Raw genomic sequence first — 16,156 nt, 5'->3', positions numbered from 1 at the left:
TACAATGTGTCAAGACTGAAAATTGTCTCAATCACATGTCGTTTCTCTAAAGTTGTGGAAGGGCTAAATGTGTCAAGATAAAAGCCTAAGTACAACACTCAATAAACTATTCGATCTATTACAATAGCAAATCAGTGTTATTAACCCATAACTCATGTTGTGTGTTTTTTTAACCATTTTATTACTATAATACTATACTATGTGATATCTTGCATTGCAGGTGGATGACTTTATAATTGGAAAATCAACAGAAGTTTAAACCTGGATTCCCTGCAGGAGGTAAAAAAGTAAAAAAAAAAAAAAATTTGATGGTGGAGTTTTTTATTTGAAAAGTAAAACATAATCAGTTATGTATGTTTTTGTTTTGTTTCTTACTGTCATAATGTCATCTCTCTGCCTTGTTTCCATTGTTATTGATTTGATTGTTTCTGGTTTTACCATGTAAAGTGCTATACAAATGAAATGTATTATTCTTATTATAATTAAACTCTACACAGAGTAACACTTAAATGACAACTTTGGGAATATATCAACTGGAGACAAGTTTGTTAGTGGGACATTTACTATTGCTGCTAAAACCAACCCTGTATTTGATTTTGTTTTTATTTCATAAATTAATCCTTTCTATTTGTTTAGTAGCAGCCATCTCAGATAACCTTTCTTTGCGTGAAAGGTGTTGTATACATTTAAATGATCATTATTATTATATTATTGTTGTAAGAACAACTTGTTCCTTAAATATTGTTGCAGATCATCGCTCTACTGAAGCTGTTCAGTCCTGTAGGATCCTATGGCCACCAGACGGACATTTCTTCTGAGTGAACAAAGAAAATATTTGATGTGGCTACACAGTCACAAGGGAGTCAGCTTTGTCTGGTCACAAGGTTTTTGTTTTTAAAGATTTTCTGAAGCAATTGAGGTTTTATTCGTTGATGTCATGTGTCAGTCACTTAAGTGTGTCGGTCTTATATCGCATAGACTAACAACACTCTGCAAAAAAGAATGACATGGATGATGTGGCTGACAGATTCATCATGAGACACACTGTTTTGTGGGACCTTCTGTGCTGCTCTTACAATTATTAATATGCAGGGTTCAATGAAGGTTGCATTTATTATCTTCATGGAAATCCACCGCGTGTGTAAAAGTAACACACAGAACCAGCATCACCACACATTCAGGTGCACTGCTCTGTGTTTCATGCTCTTTATATTGGTTAGCAGGCAGAGCAGAGCATCATTATTCTCTTGGCTGACACGTTGTTTTGGTTACAAGATCACAAGAGAAACTATTGTTCAAGTCCAAGATACAGTTTGAGTCCAGAGCTATTCACTGGCCCTCAGCCCAGAACCAGCTGAAGGTCCACACTTAAAGTCGATGACCATAAATAGAGAAGCATGTTACTTGTGCAGATACAGAGAAGTAACCGGATTTGATGCCGTATTTATTATTATAGATTGAATTCATATATAATGATATTTCTTTTTCTCCACACTTTAAGTTTTTCCTATTTATTTCTGTGAGGACATTGTTATACTGCTGCTGTCTGTCTAAACATTTCTTTGTATCTGTCTGGCTTTGAGATTCTTACAGTAATCCTGTATTTAATCATTTATCAGATGGGACTGACCACTTGCATGTGTGTTTTCACATCTGGATTTGAACTGCTCTGTAAAACGTGCATTTAATACAGAGAGAAAATATCTTGAAAGACCAGGTTGTCTACACCAGTGTAATCACTGCATAGTAACAGACACAGCAGATGTCGAGAAGTTTACAGGTAAAAAACACTTACAGTTTTTTAGGATCCACTAATGGTTCCATACTGATCAATGCTCCAGCTACACGCGCGTAAAGAATGACGATTGATTATTTTGTTATCCTGAAAAATGATTGATGAAACAGGTCATTTTGTCATCCACTGTTTATTTTATTTTAAAGCCACTAACTTTTTATGACAAGGCAGATCCATGTTTTTATTGCTTACTTGCTTTCTTCCAAGCTTTTTCTTTTTCGGTAATGTGTTAATGCGTTATTATTTGCTTTTTCAAATGTAGTCAATCATTGTTTTCTTTCTTTCTTCTGTTTTTTTTTAAGATGAATTCTATGTTTCGTATTGTGTTTCTTCCCTCTTAAATGACAAAAAGGAAGATGAAGATAGTCCCCAGACTGTGTTGATGCTAGACTTCCTTATTTCACAGACACATGATAAGTGTAGACACTTATTGCAAAAGGTTCAATTTCCCTTTTTGTTGTTTTACGTTTGGTGCTGAACACCACTGCAGTTGAAATCAGTTTTTCAGTTCTTTATTTTATGTTTCATGGATATTCCTCTGGCTAAAATGATTTAATACATCTTGTGGTCAAATTTGATGAAATATAGAGCCACAATCTATTTTGTTCAGCCTTCACCAAACTGTTTTGTTCCTTTTTATCTGTGCCGTTTCATGACCTTTTTACAACTTACCCCAGTAGCTCACATTTGTAAAAGCCATAAGACCTGAGAAGAATATGTGACGTATTCTACTGCCTTGCAATAGAAAAAGCTGCTAAGTTGCAGAAAAGTTGTTACTGTATGACGACGTATGATGTGTAATTGAACGCTTCTGATTCATCTTGAATTATAATATTTTGTTTAAGTTGAATCATAAATGAATTAGCAATATTTTGCAGCTACAAAAAGTCCATGAATAATTTATGACAAAAAATCACTATAACGCATCTGGTACATGTAGATGTGTTCATTGTGATATGTTATATTCTATATTATGTAACACAAAAAACCTCAATTGTGCATTACCTGTAATTTGCTGATGAAGGACCAATTGCTGTTTGGGTATTTGAGCTTTTGTTTCCAGCAGAAATCTTTCACAATATTTGTATAGGTCAGTGTAAACATTTATGAATAAAGAGGAATAAGTGATATAAGTCTAAAAACAGAATTACTGATGCAACAAATAGACAGATGGGGGCGTGAAGATCCGGTTTCACATGCTATAAATACAGGGGCCAATACGCTGCAGGACCGTTAAGCAATAAGCTCAGGCTGCAGCTGAAGAGTCACTTTCCACACCACGAGGAGGGACAAGAACTTAAGTGCAGACATGAGTCAAGGTAAGGAGGAAGAAACTCTTTATTTGTCTCATATTGTAGGACGGTGGTTCACGTTAATGGAGAGGATTATCTACAACTGAATCTGCAGTTTCTTTCTGTGTTACTTCACAGAATAAAACTATTTTAAAGTGTCCGATTGAAAGTCAAATGTGAAATGTGATGAGCAGGAATGGTGGATGACATTGGATATGTCCGATCTGGAGCATAGAGTAACACTATCGGGTGTCTTGCTGATTTCTTGTGATTTATCATCTTGAGAAAGTTTGAGATGATCCAATTTAGATAAAGTCATTAAGTTATCAAGTCCAATTCTTATATTTGATTCTGTTGCCATGTGTTAACTTTTTAATTGGTTTGACAAGTGACCTGTCTGTCCATCTCTACACACAGCATTGGATATTGAGCGCTGTGATCTTGACATTAAGAGCAACGCCAGTCGCCATCATACAGACCTGTGTGGACAGGAGCGTTTGATTGTAAGAAGGGGACAGCCCTTTAATGTAATTTTACATCTGAAACCTGGCAGCAAAGAGTTCAAACCGGGTGACACAAGCTTCACACTCATCGTTGAAACTGGTAAGCGTGTATGCACGCATGAGGATTTGTGTTTATCCCATCTGGATTTAGATTTAATAGTTTTGTCTATCTCTGTCTCTCCAGGTCCGTTACCCAGAGCAGAATCAGACACCAAGGTTTCTTTTGGTCTGCGTGACCCGACAGTGGACAGTGAATGGAGCGCATCTGCCTCTCATGATGCCGACGGAAACACAGTTAATGTATCTATCAATTCCTCCCCCAACGCCCCCATAGGGGTCTATTCTCTGACTCTGTACCAGGACGGGCAGAAGACCAATTTAGGACAGTTCACCCTGCTTTTTAATGCTTGGTGCTCCAGTGAGTACATCATGTTTCTTCTCCAAATCATTTATGATGATTTATGTTATGTCTTGTGCTCCACATGGAGCTTGTATAGCCACTGTATATTGAATATAATCATGCTAAATGTATCTGTACTGGCTCACAGGTGATGCTGTTTACATGCGCAGTGAGACGAAGAGGCAGGAGTATGTGTTAGCACAATGTGGACAGATCTACAGAGGAACACATAAACGGATCAAAGGGAAACCCTGGAACTTTGGACAGGTACACAACATGTCAAATGTTATTTGTTCAATAAAAATCAACAAACATGTGTATACTCTCTAAATGATTCTTCACTGTGACAGAAAAGAGCAACAAACTTGGCACTACTTTAGAATACACTTTCATTAGTCAACCATACGATTCCTTCCATAGTTTACTCTGATCATAATACTGCCATTAAAAATGCTGCTCACTAATCTCTCTCCATCTTCTCTGCCTATCTGTCTTTAGTTTGAACCAGGAATACTGGATATCTGTATGAAGCTCCTGGATGAAAATCCTAAATTTGTCTCTAACGCCGACGAGGACTGCTCTGCCAGAAGAAATCCCATTTATGTGACCAGGGTGCTGAGTGCTATGGTAGGTCTGTGTCCAAGATCTGGAAGACCCTGTGAACCAGCCTGTAAATAGCCTTTATTTTAGATGTGCAGTCAGTCTTCTTCTTTATATTCGGAGTCCCCTATTGTTCTGCAGGGGGGACCAGGGGAAAGTTTGTCGTCTCCCAAGGCAACTTTTGTGGTAGAAACTCCTTTCTTTGCTGCATATATCTATCATCATGAGCAGCTCTGATTCCAACCAAGCAGGTGGCAAAGAGCAGTGGAAATAAATTAAAGGTCTGTTGGCATGTTTTTCCTGCTGCAAGTCAAAATAGCTAAATGAGAAATCCAGTTATATACCGGCCCAGTAGTTGTCACTACAGTAATGATCCCAGGCACAGCACTGACGGTGTGTACAGTGGCATCAGAAGATGTTTCTTGCACTCGTACAGTCAACACTTTGGTTATTTTTTCATGTATTCATTATCTGGCATGGCTAGATCTTTGTTGCTGTCAAAATTATTGACATTATTTAGGTGACTTTATCTGTGAAAATACATGCAGAAAAGCAAATGAAAAAAAAAAATATTGATTTAAACCTGATATGCAACTCAGCAATGGAAATTGACAAAATGTAAATGGTCGTGAAAAGTTTCATGATTGTACTTTTTGATTCCCATTCTCTCATTCACTTTTGCTCTCTGTTCATCCTTCATCTCCCACTCTTGTCTCCCCTCTGTCTGTGCCACCAGATCAACAGTAATGATGACAGAGGTGTACTGGTGGGAAATTGGGGAGAGATTACTGATGGGGTTCATCCAGGAAAGTGGATCGGCAGCGGTGACATTCTTCACCAGTGGGCAGAAAGCGGCTCCGTCCACTACGGCCAATGTTGGGTCTTTGCCGCTCTTGCATGCACAGGTTGGAGCCCAGTATGTCACAGAATGAGTGTATGACTGTCTGTGGATTCAATTGGTTGTGAAATTAAGTTTGTTTTATGTACAGTTCTTGGGTATTACATACACTTAATGATGATATTGCCATTTAACAGAAAGAAAATGTATGACTGCATGCATGTGATTAAGTTAATTTGAAACATTTAAATTAACCCACTGCGTGCCATCAGTCACCTTAAGGCAATATTTACATTATTACATTTCATTTAGCTGACTTACAATAAGTGGATTCTACAATGAGTACAAACTCAGAACAACAAGAATCAAGAAAGTACAATTTCTTCAAGAAAGCAAAACTACAAAGTGCTATAAGTGCCCTTTAAGTGCTACTAAAGTGCTACTTTCTTTATTCAAGGTATAGTCGGAAAAGATGTGTTACACAATGTCTTAAAAGGGAACTGACTTCTGCTGTATTGTCTCTGAGAACACACGATCTGATTCACATCCTCCAGTCCCGTCCACTGCCACACAATCCAACCTTTTTATCAAAACACTAAATTTAGGAACTGATGCCCTGGCTTTGAAGCGCTCTACCCCATGTGACTATTTGTGAGTCTTTTTGATGGCAGTTACTATCTCTAGTATTTCTTTACTTGAGTTAGCGGCTGTGATGAAGTGTGTCTCTCCTCTGTCCTCCAGTGTCCCGAGCCCTGGGTATCCCATGTCGGGTGGTTACTAACTTTGGATCTGCTCACGATACGGATGCCAACCTGATGATAGAAAACCTGTATGATGAAAACGGTGAAAGAATGTCTCATGGTGATTCAATATGGTGAGTGTGTGGTAGGGATTATTACCAGGTTGTTGCACATACACTTATTCATGTCTTCAAAACATTTTATTTTACTGATCAAAGCTAAGGTTATGATCCTTTATCGGTCTCATTTTACCAGGAACTTCCACGTTTGGGTGGACAGCTGGATGACCCGTCCTGATTTGGGATCAGAGTTTGATGGGTGGCAAGCCAGTGACCCAACTCCACAGGAGACAAGTGAAGGTAAACTTTGACTGTAATGTCTAGTTGTTGGTGTTGTCTCCCCAAACTCATTCAATTAGTTTAGTTTTAGTCCTGCATGTAAAACTGTATTGACAGTTTGCATGCTGCCTTGGCAGACCAGTTACAGAACCAAGACAAAATAATGTTCAACACTTGAGCAATGACTCACTGCGTCAAGGTGGTACAAAGATGGGTCCTAATCAGTTGCATGCCTAGTCACAGTATTTAACCATGAAGTTAGTTTCAGCTTTGGCTCGAGGTCACAGGTGTTTGGTTATGGCCAAACTTGTGACAGCTTGTGTTTGGCATGTTTCCTCATTTCGAGACAATTCTCCTTGATATAGTAAATTTAAGTGATACGTAACGCATCACCAGATGTAACATTTATTTATTTATTCACTATTTTACCGTACACAGATAATTTGCCACTTTTTAAAGGCCTGTTTCATTTCCCCCATATCATATGCTCATTCTCTCTGGAAGTGATACATTATCATCAAAAAATATGTAGCATGAGTGGCCATGTTAATGCTATCGTACCACTTGAATGACTTGCATGGCCTGAATCCCGGCATTGACCGCTGAAATGAACCGAGTGTGTCTCTGGGTGTGTGATGCTGTCAGGTGTTTTCTGTTGTGGACCGTCCTCTCTGAAGGCCATCAGGGAAGGAGAACTGACCAAGAAGTATGATGCCCCCTTTATTTTTGCTGAGGTGAGTTTTTTTAGTATAACATTTTAAAGAGAATCACAGGGGAAATGTACATAGTTTACATTTAAGTTGGACTCATATAAAATGCAATGGTTTTAATGAGGGTCCTATTTAGAGGTGTTCTTCAATGACAAGACCTGAGCTAAGCTAACTGACAGTTTTAGAGATATTGTTTATGTATTTGTGTATATAAACATATATATATTTCTAATGTTACAGGTTGTGTAAAGTGCCTGTATAATTGCACGCTTGTTTCAGTGACCGAATTTCTTTTTAATAAGTGCCAGTTCATGTCATCTCATGTCATGTGTGGAGTTAGGTTAATGCAGATGTTGTGGACTTGGTGCGCCTGTCAAATGGAGAGTTTGTCAAGTTTAGTGGATCAACTAAATCTGTTGGACGCTTTATCAGCACCAAAGCTGTGGGCTCGGATAAGAGACACGACATCACACACCAGTACAAGTATCCAGAAGGTACTGCAGACTTCAAAGACTCACACACCTATTTAAATATATTCAAAAGATCCGAGTTGCATCTTCAATGTTTTGATTAAAATATTGTCCATTTACACAAATGTGTGCTTTGGAGTCAGTGTGCAGGCATTGTGTTATTCTCCTTCCACTGTAATCAGAGACACATGTGTTACATTTGTCGGATCCATCAAATCTGTATGATGATAGTTTTGAAGGAGACGACTTGTATTTGACACTGGACCTTGCACAAGACTGTTGTGTTCTTTTCGTGATACTGATGGTTTTCAGGCTCAAAGGAGGAAAGGCAGGTGTATGAGAAGGCACAACACCACAACAAGGTCCAGAAGCGAGGAGAAGAGCCGGGGCTGCGTCTCAAGGTGTTTTTTTTACTGTCCTTACTTATTCATGTGTAGAACAAATACTGTAGAAAAATAACATGTAAAAGAAATTGAAGCAACTTAATTCAAATGTTTCTGTGAAGAGATCTGAGAAGAGATCTGAGAGTTTTCAAAGCAGCAAATAGCTCAAAACAGGCCACATCCTCTGTGCCTGAATTGCAGGTTCATTAATAAAAAGAACAGAAACATTAGTTATTATGTCAAAGTGAACTGCATCAAAAGTAATGCCAATATATGCAAACTGTGGCAAGAAAGTAGACAAATGGTTGGAAATAACCAAAATTGGAACAACAGGCATACAGGACATGTGGTTCTTAAAGATGTTTAACTGGCATGTATCCTAATATGAACACAGATTTTATTAAGTGTTCCCTTTAGATAGACAGATGAATGGATAGGTGGTTAGATATAAACCTAATTAATCTTTAACTGTCTTTGCTGCATTATCTTTGAAATTAATTTGTCCATAAACATTTGTATCAGCATACAAAGATCACAGAATCATCCTGCTGATTTTTAGAAAAACAAATCCATTTATATTATTATAGATGATTTAAATAATCAAATCATCTTGTAATTCTATTTTTAGATCAAACTGGCTAAAAACATGATCGTGGGATCGGACTTTGAGGTGCTTGCTGTCCTCACTAACAACTGCCTGGAAGCAAAGATCTGCACCTTCCTCTTCTTCGCCAAAGCTGGCGGCTATAATGGGAGACAAGGAGAGAGCTGCGGCTACACATCAGACAAAGTGCAGGTGCCCTCTGGAGAAGGTTAGCGTCCACCTTAGTGCAAATACTCAACACCACACCACCATCTGTCACAATCCCTTTCTCATGCTGAGATTGCTTTAACATGGTTTGAATTACCTAATTAATATGTACATAATGTATGTTTTTTTCTAGAAAGGCATCTGTCCCTAAAACTGGAGTATGCCCGTTATGGATCAGTGATCAGCCCTGACAGGTTGATCCAGCTGTCAGCCATCACCATCGACAAGCAGGTTATACATTACCACAAGGTTGAGAAGACCATTGTGCTGGACGAGCCAGAGATAGAGGTCAAGGTATGTGCAATGGACAGGTGAAAGAAAAGTATTCATGAGCAATACAAATATTCTCTCGTGTTATGTTTTTTTTTTTAACATTGTGAATAATAATAATAATGATTCTACCTATTGGCAAAACAATACATTAGTAGGAAGATTTCATTGCACGTGAGCTCAAAGCACAGCAACTACATTCGTAAAACTTTTCATCTTTTTGTCTTTTCAATCTAAAATGAAATGGTACAGTTCAATGTTATTACTTCTCCTTATTTGTTTCGGCTTTCATAAAGTCTGTACCATCCTTCTGTTTCTCGGTCAAATCTGAATCACTCTGCAACTGCAGTTTGTATTTTGTAAAAGTAAAGTAAAGTAACCAGCTAGAGGCTGAAGTGGTCATTAGGTCTGGCAACGTTGACAGGCCAGAGGCCCAAACATTATTTTGTTGTTTCACTAATGGTGTTATGGGCCTATCAGAGGTGTCACTCTAACTTTCTGTTGAAAAGATGGATTTTCTAATTCCTTATGCCACAGATGTCTCTGTTAAATAAAGCAATATATATATAGATACATCTCTTGTTGTCCTTTCTCATGGTTACATTTGATAAAACTTGGATCCTGTCCTTTGTGTTAAGTCATTCTTATTTAACTTTGACATAAACCAATGTGTAACAACAATACATTACAAAATAACTGACATACCCAAACTTACATTTTTTCATGTGTCAGGAAGGTATTGAATCAGCCTTTCTCACAGATAACAGAAAAGTTTGGATTTAACTAGAAATCCCTATTTCCTGTCATCATTTATTGCAACTCAGTCACATATTTCTTACAACATAATTTGAATCATTTACTACATTATACAACCTCTCACATCATAAAACATGTGTATCTGAACACCTCACTGCAGCTGCTGGGAGAAGCCACGGTGAACCATGTTGTGACGGCAGAGCTGACCATGTTGAACCCTTTACCAGAGCCGGTGCAGGACTGCAGCTTCACTGTAGAGGGGGTCGGCCTCACTGACGGCAAACCCATAACAGCGAGGTTTGTCAACTCCATCGCAATTGTTATGAGTGGATTTGAACATCAATGATTTCTTTTAGCATTTCTATGCTTTCTTTTTTCTTTATGTGTTTAATTGTGTCACCCAACTCCCATCACAGTTCATTTACAGTTGGTGTTTGTGCAAAGTTTGTACAAAAACCTAAAATCCTATTTTTTCCCCCACACAGTTATTCCTATTTCAGTAATAAAATGTATCTTATACCTGTACAGCCAAGTATAAGATGCTGTCCTGTGATTTGTGATGAAAGAAAACTCTGATATTTTGTCTGGTTACTCATTGTGTATAATTATTGCAGGATTGGAACTGTGGGTCCCTTACAGGAAGCTAAGGCCAGCGTTGAGTTCAGTCCCACCAGTGCCGGCTCCAATGTGCTGTTGGTGAACTTTGATAGTGACCAACTGAAAAACATCAGCAGCTTCATCAACGTTGTTGTGAAGGAATGAGCAGGTGCCAAAGTCAAACAACAGAACCTTTTTTATTTGTATTTTGTTGATTAATTGGACAACAGTAGGTGATATTACAGGACTGAGACTATATAATTGTATCCATATGTTGTACGAGATTATACCATACTAATATACTACACATAATAAAAGTATTTTTATGAGTAATTTCATCATGAAATACAATGACCCATATCCACTTACTAAGAAACACATTGACTTTAGTGATTGAGAATGGCATATTCATTTTGATTCGGTCAGATTTAAATGTACTAAAGCTTTGAGCAGTGCTTAATCACCTCTTTTTAGGAAACATTTTGTCATTGATAATGAAGAAAAAAATCTAATTGGTTGACTACGAATATAAACTTGCCAAATATAAATTTGCCAAATATAAATATTGTTGGTAATTGTTGTCTTGTGGTGTGTTTGTGTACCTGCATACAGAGTGAAAATAAACTCTCAGCGGAGAGACGTTGTCATCTCATCACCTCATTGTATTTTATATAATTGGGTTGATTGGGCTTCTCTGCTATCATGTCTTCAATAAAACCCTGACTGGAAATGTACTGTATTATCTTTGAGAATTGCTCTGTCACTCGGCTGGGTTGCATCAGACACACGGATTGGCTCCTATATATATTTATCTATTCATTATAGAAACTCACAGAAAGACATAGCTTTCAACAAATCACACGTCCGCTTGAGTCTAGACAATTAGCTTACAATATATGTGTGTATATATTTTTTTTTATTTTTTATTATAGAAAGCTTTCTAACATAGTAAGCTAATTGTCTAGACTAAAGAGGAGAGAGTTTGTCGAAGCTATTCCTGTGATGGGATTTATGGTTCTCTTATCCACCTGTAGTTATTGCGATTTATTTTTGGACCGGATGGGTTGATGTAATGTGGATTTTGAATGGTAATGATCTTGAGAGCCAGCTGTGAATAGGCCACAGAGCTCTGTTGACATGTGTGTGCCTGTGTGAATATGTGCATGCATTGCAATGCAGGGAAGATATAGTCTACGAATGCATAAAGCTCAATGGAGCGGTATATCCCTTTGGTTTAAAGCCTGCTAATAGCCCATGCCACAAGTAGTGGCCATTATTATCTTATTATTAGCATATAGTGGCTGGGAGCTAATGAAGTGATTTCAGTACTGGAGTCATGAGTTGTTTGTGTATGTGTAATGACTGGCTGATACATTTAAAATGAGCTGGATACACAGTGCAGTATTAACTAAGTGCTCAGACTTTATTTGAACTGAGTTTCGTGAATCAGTAGACTCTGGAGAAACCTTGTGTTTGTGTTGCATAAAACACACATGAAATACACAAAACCATCAATGTTCATGCTGTTCTTACATAATATCAAGTCTCACTTTGACAGCCGTTTTGATATTCTGATTCTTCTCCAAGGTGAAATGTTTCTTTCACCAATTAATAGCGAGTCACACAAACTTAAAATCTGTTACTACTGAAGTTACAGAAACACTGCCATAGTTTGATACATTTATTTACACAACAATACAACTCATAGTCAGGTGAATTATTCGATTGCATCTTCCTCTCTATTGGAAGACTGCAGGGCATGGCGAGGGGCAGAGTACTCAGCCAAGTTAGGGAGTCCGTACACCGTGCAACAGCTCAGGGCGCTGCGGGAGATCCTCATAGTACTGACATAAGACCACTCGCTAGCTGCGAAATCATAACACTCGACCTCAAGGGTGGTCCTTGAGCCGTTGTAGCCCCCCAAAACAAAGAGACAGTCATCAATCACTGCGATGCCAAAGTTACTGCGGGAGTTCAACATGGAGGGCACAGGGCGCCAGGTGTTGGTGTTGGGGTCGTAGGCCTCAACAGTGTCCAGACGAAGGGTTCCATTGAAACCACCAACCTTTTAGAGAAAATTCCATTATTTATCATTGTGCTGATTATTTTTTCAATTGATATACAAACTCCCACCACATCAGAGGTACAACACTTTACTTGATTTGTAGTGGGAAGTCAATGTTGTCAAACCAATATGTCAATCTTTGCTCTATTTGAAACCTCTGCCAGCAACATATTGTTCATTGCTCAGAGTGTCTGTGTTATGTGAGTGTGAGAAGTGTTCAATGTGCTTACTGCAAAGACATGGTCTGCATAGGCAATGACCCGAAGTCCACTGCGTCCGCTGTCCATGGAGGCAATCAGTGTCCATTGGTTGGTCTCTGGGTTGTAGCATTCAGCCGTTGACAGACACTCACTCCCATTGAAGCCACCGCAAATGTACACCTGGAGGGAATTTAAGAGTAATCGTCAGTCATTCACTGAGGACAAGTATTATAAAATATTGATCAGAGTCTGTAGCCAGCTCAGTTTTAGCCTAACTAATTGGCATTTGTTGTTAGGTAAAAACAGAATCAATGTACATTTAATAGCTCACGTATGCACATTTGAGTGCTGAAAAATGCTTGGGCAAAATAACAGATTTTTGCATTTTCTTCAGTTCTACAGTTGCATATCATAGCATTTCAAATACAATACCATTTTTATAATTTATAATATTTTGGATAGTTAATTTCATTATTTTACAAAGCCTTATGATCTTTTAAAATAGATCAACTTTACACTACCACTTCAATACTGAATACAGGAACCCACTTTTCCATGGAGATTTGTGCAGTGGGCGTCACTCCTCTGCTCATGCATGGGTGCAATGGCAGTCCACTGGTTGATACTGGGCCGATAGCGCTCGGCAGTTCTGAGTCGAAGACGTCCATCATAACCTCCCAAGGCATATATGTACCCGTCCATCACAGTTACGCTGACATAGCAGCGCCTCGCATGCATTGGTGTCACCTCCTGCCAGATGTGCGTGGCCAGGTCAAACCGCTGCACACATCTGAACTGCTCAACATTGTCAAAGCCACCGACACAGTACACTGCTCCATCGAGGAAAACTGCGCCGTGGTAGGCCCGAGGAGTCTCATTACTGTTTGGTATATTGACCCAGCGATCAGCACGGACATCGTACGCCTCGATACTATTGATGGGTCTGCCAGCGCTCCAGCCTCCAACAGCCAACATGATGGTAGGGGACAGTCGTGGGCGGTCCACAGTGTTGTAGAAAGTTGAGTCAGGCAACATCTTTGTTTGGAGGTCAAGCATGGCCGCCAGCTTTCTGATGAGAATTGGTCGGCACTCTTTACTTGCCCGCACCAGTTCGTTGTTTCTCACGCCGTCTGTGAGGAATTTTGGACTTATTAAAGCCAACCTCACCTACACATGAGGAAAGCAGTTTAATTAACAATAAATTACAACAAACGTATCTAACATATGATGAGGTAATCGAGAAACAGTGTTGCAAATTTTACATGAATAAATTCCACTAAGTACCAAATATAAAGAATTCTGATCAAGAATAATTATGTTAAAAGACAAATATTGGCCAAAATATTGTTATTGGATTTTGTTTACACTCAAGTATCAATATTGGACAAAAAGGCAAAACATCAAGTATCTTTCTAGTTGTTACATATATTACATATATTTATATTGTTCATCTTGGGGCTGTTTGACCTTTAATTAACTCATAAAACATGTTGCATAAAGACAAGAACAGCTTTTATTGACTGGACTTAGTATGAAGGTTGTTTTGACTATAGTCCGGATCGTACTGTTGTATTTGTGATAACACTATAGCAAGATGTAAAAGATGCAAATCAAAAGTTAGTGTAGTGCCGGCTGAGTAATTGTCACTTACGCTGGACAAAAGCAGAGGGATGTATTCTCTGCGTTCCTCAGTTGCGAGGGAAACCCAGCGAAGGATGGCCCCAAACACTGTCTTCTCTTGCCTGACATTGAGTTGGTCATTCTTAATGATTTTTAGCAGTTCCTGGATAGAGAGCAGCAGGAACTCGTCTGAGGTGGAAGCAACCTGCTCAAAGTGATTCATCATGTAAAGGAAGGCCTTTCGGTTCAGTTCGGGGGTGTAATAGAAGTATGTGAACCACCAGATGCCGATGCAGTTCTGTGGGGACATCTGCTCCTCCAGGAAGTAGCAGCAGGCTTGAACTATGCCCTGTACATCGAACTTGTCGGCTGCTATAAAAAGCTTTTGTATATTTTCTTGTGTCACAGGAACAGACCCCGTGTAGGCAAACTCAATGATGAGCTTCATGATGTCAGGTGACACATTAGGAATGTCAAAGTCCTGACAGTCTGGGTTTGACCAGAGGGTGAAGAGGGCTCTGTGAGCCAGGAAGGAAGCACATAAGAAGGGGGTTCACGTTTTCCATTCATAATCATACTTCATTGAAAAACAACATATATATAAACCATATATACATATAAATATATATACATACATACATCGAGCCTGATAAAGACAAATATGGACTATGGGTCCCTAAGTGTTAATGCACTTGCATCTGTTTTCTGTTAGTCACACACACCAAGACTTTGAGGAAGAAACATTGTGTTTATTCCTTCTTTCATTAGTTTGGTTTAATTACATGGTAAGCATGTGTATATGTGGCAGGATGAATGACACAAGTGACAAAACTGATGCTTGTCACATTAATGCATGCAATAATATTAAAATATTAGTTTTGAAAAACTGTATACAAGCAATACATCCTTTGAATTCCCAAAGTCTCTAGTTTGTGGTTATAACGTTTCACGAGGATGTAATTATTCTGGAGGTCACATAAGGTAATTAAATAAATGGTCTCACTGCAATGAAATGTTTACTATGACTAACATCTTCACATATGAAGACAGTTGGGCTCCTTGGGTCTCAGTTATCCAGTCATTCCAAATTTATGCAATTCCAAGGCTGTTTAGGGACCTCAGTGTGCACGAATATTCTAACCATTTTTAGAAGAGCGAAATATATATTTATACTGCCTAAAACTGCATTGAATTAGCAAAAAGACAGAATGTGTAAAAGGGAGACTCATGGATATCTATAGAGGCCATTTTCAGGCCGATACCTTGGAGTGAGAGGTCAAGGGGCCCCTTTCAAAATGGCCAAGCCAGTTTTTCTTTCGACAAGATGTAGCCTTGGTAACAATGAATGCCTAAAAATGCATTTACACATGAATATTGTAATTCTAAGAATTACTATCACAAATTCAACTCACTTGAAGTATGGGCTGCAGTTGCAGAGGATAATCTTGTGCACGGGAAATGCAACGTTGTCCACTCTGATCACCGCATCACAAAGCTCTTGTTCCAGACGGAGCTCATTATACACTGACATCTCTGCTTTCCGCATGAAGACTTTTACTCTTGATATCTGAGGTGCAGGTTTCTCTTCTGGCTCTCAACAAGAGTCTCTAGTTGCATTCATGCTTTAGTTAAGAAGATTCTAGAAGGGAGTATTGTGACATCAGAGAAATGAACAGCAACCAACATTCCAATGACAAGTTATATTCAAAAAAGGTTATTGACAGTTTGTTGCATTGTTCGATTCAACAATCTAATCAAATTTGACTGT

At 38.6% G+C, this 16,156-nt stretch overlaps 2 protein-coding genes across 2 annotated transcripts; one reads left to right on the top strand and one right to left on the bottom strand.

Moving 5' to 3' along the window:
* Nucleotides 1-3,059: 3,059 nt before the first annotated feature.
* LOC306743576 (protein-glutamine gamma-glutamyltransferase 2-like) lies at nucleotides 3,060-11,219 on the top strand. The gene is made up of 15 exons (XM_079226104.1): nucleotides 3,060-3,114; nucleotides 3,505-3,690; nucleotides 3,775-4,008; nucleotides 4,139-4,257; nucleotides 4,489-4,617; nucleotides 5,327-5,495; nucleotides 6,170-6,302; nucleotides 6,424-6,527; nucleotides 7,152-7,240; nucleotides 7,557-7,710; nucleotides 7,999-8,087; nucleotides 8,698-8,881; nucleotides 9,014-9,174; nucleotides 10,067-10,203; nucleotides 10,521-11,219. Exons 1-15 carry the CDS (start codon nucleotides 3,105-3,107, stop codon nucleotides 10,666-10,668), a joined length of 2,046 nt encoding a protein of 681 aa, XP_079082230.1. The 5' UTR covers nucleotides 3,060-3,104; the 3' UTR covers nucleotides 10,669-11,219.
* Nucleotides 11,220-12,220: 1,001 nt separating this feature from the next.
* Nucleotides 12,221-15,919, bottom strand: LOC306743336 (kelch-like protein 10; the record flags this gene model as incomplete). Its single annotated transcript, XM_079225840.1, has 5 exons — nucleotides 12,221-12,568; nucleotides 12,799-12,948; nucleotides 13,318-13,935; nucleotides 14,420-14,906; nucleotides 15,801-15,919. The coding sequence occupies 5 exons, from the start codon at nucleotides 15,917-15,919 to the stop codon at nucleotides 12,221-12,223; spliced, it is 1,722 nt and encodes a 573-aa protein (XP_079081966.1).
* Between the last annotated feature and the right edge of the window lie 237 nt (nucleotides 15,920-16,156).

The sequence above is a fragment of the Taurulus bubalis genome, assembly GCF_910589615.1.
Source record: "Taurulus bubalis genome assembly, chromosome: 11".
Lineage (NCBI taxonomy): Eukaryota > Metazoa > Chordata > Actinopteri > Perciformes > Cottidae > Taurulus > Taurulus bubalis.
The sequence above is the reverse complement of the archived record's forward strand: the minus strand, read 5'-3'. Positions and strand labels throughout refer to the sequence as shown.

Excerpts from the sequence above, each read along its gene's own strand:
- LOC306743576 (XM_079226104.1), top strand. Across the intron at positions 4,258-4,488 it reads AACCCTGGAACTTTGGACAG|TTTGAACCAGGAATACTGGA; the intron begins GTACACAACATG and ends ATCTGTCTTTAG. Across the intron at positions 8,882-9,013 it reads GCAGGTGCCCTCTGGAGAAG|AAAGGCATCTGTCCCTAAAA; the intron begins GTTAGCGTCCAC and ends GTTTTTTTCTAG.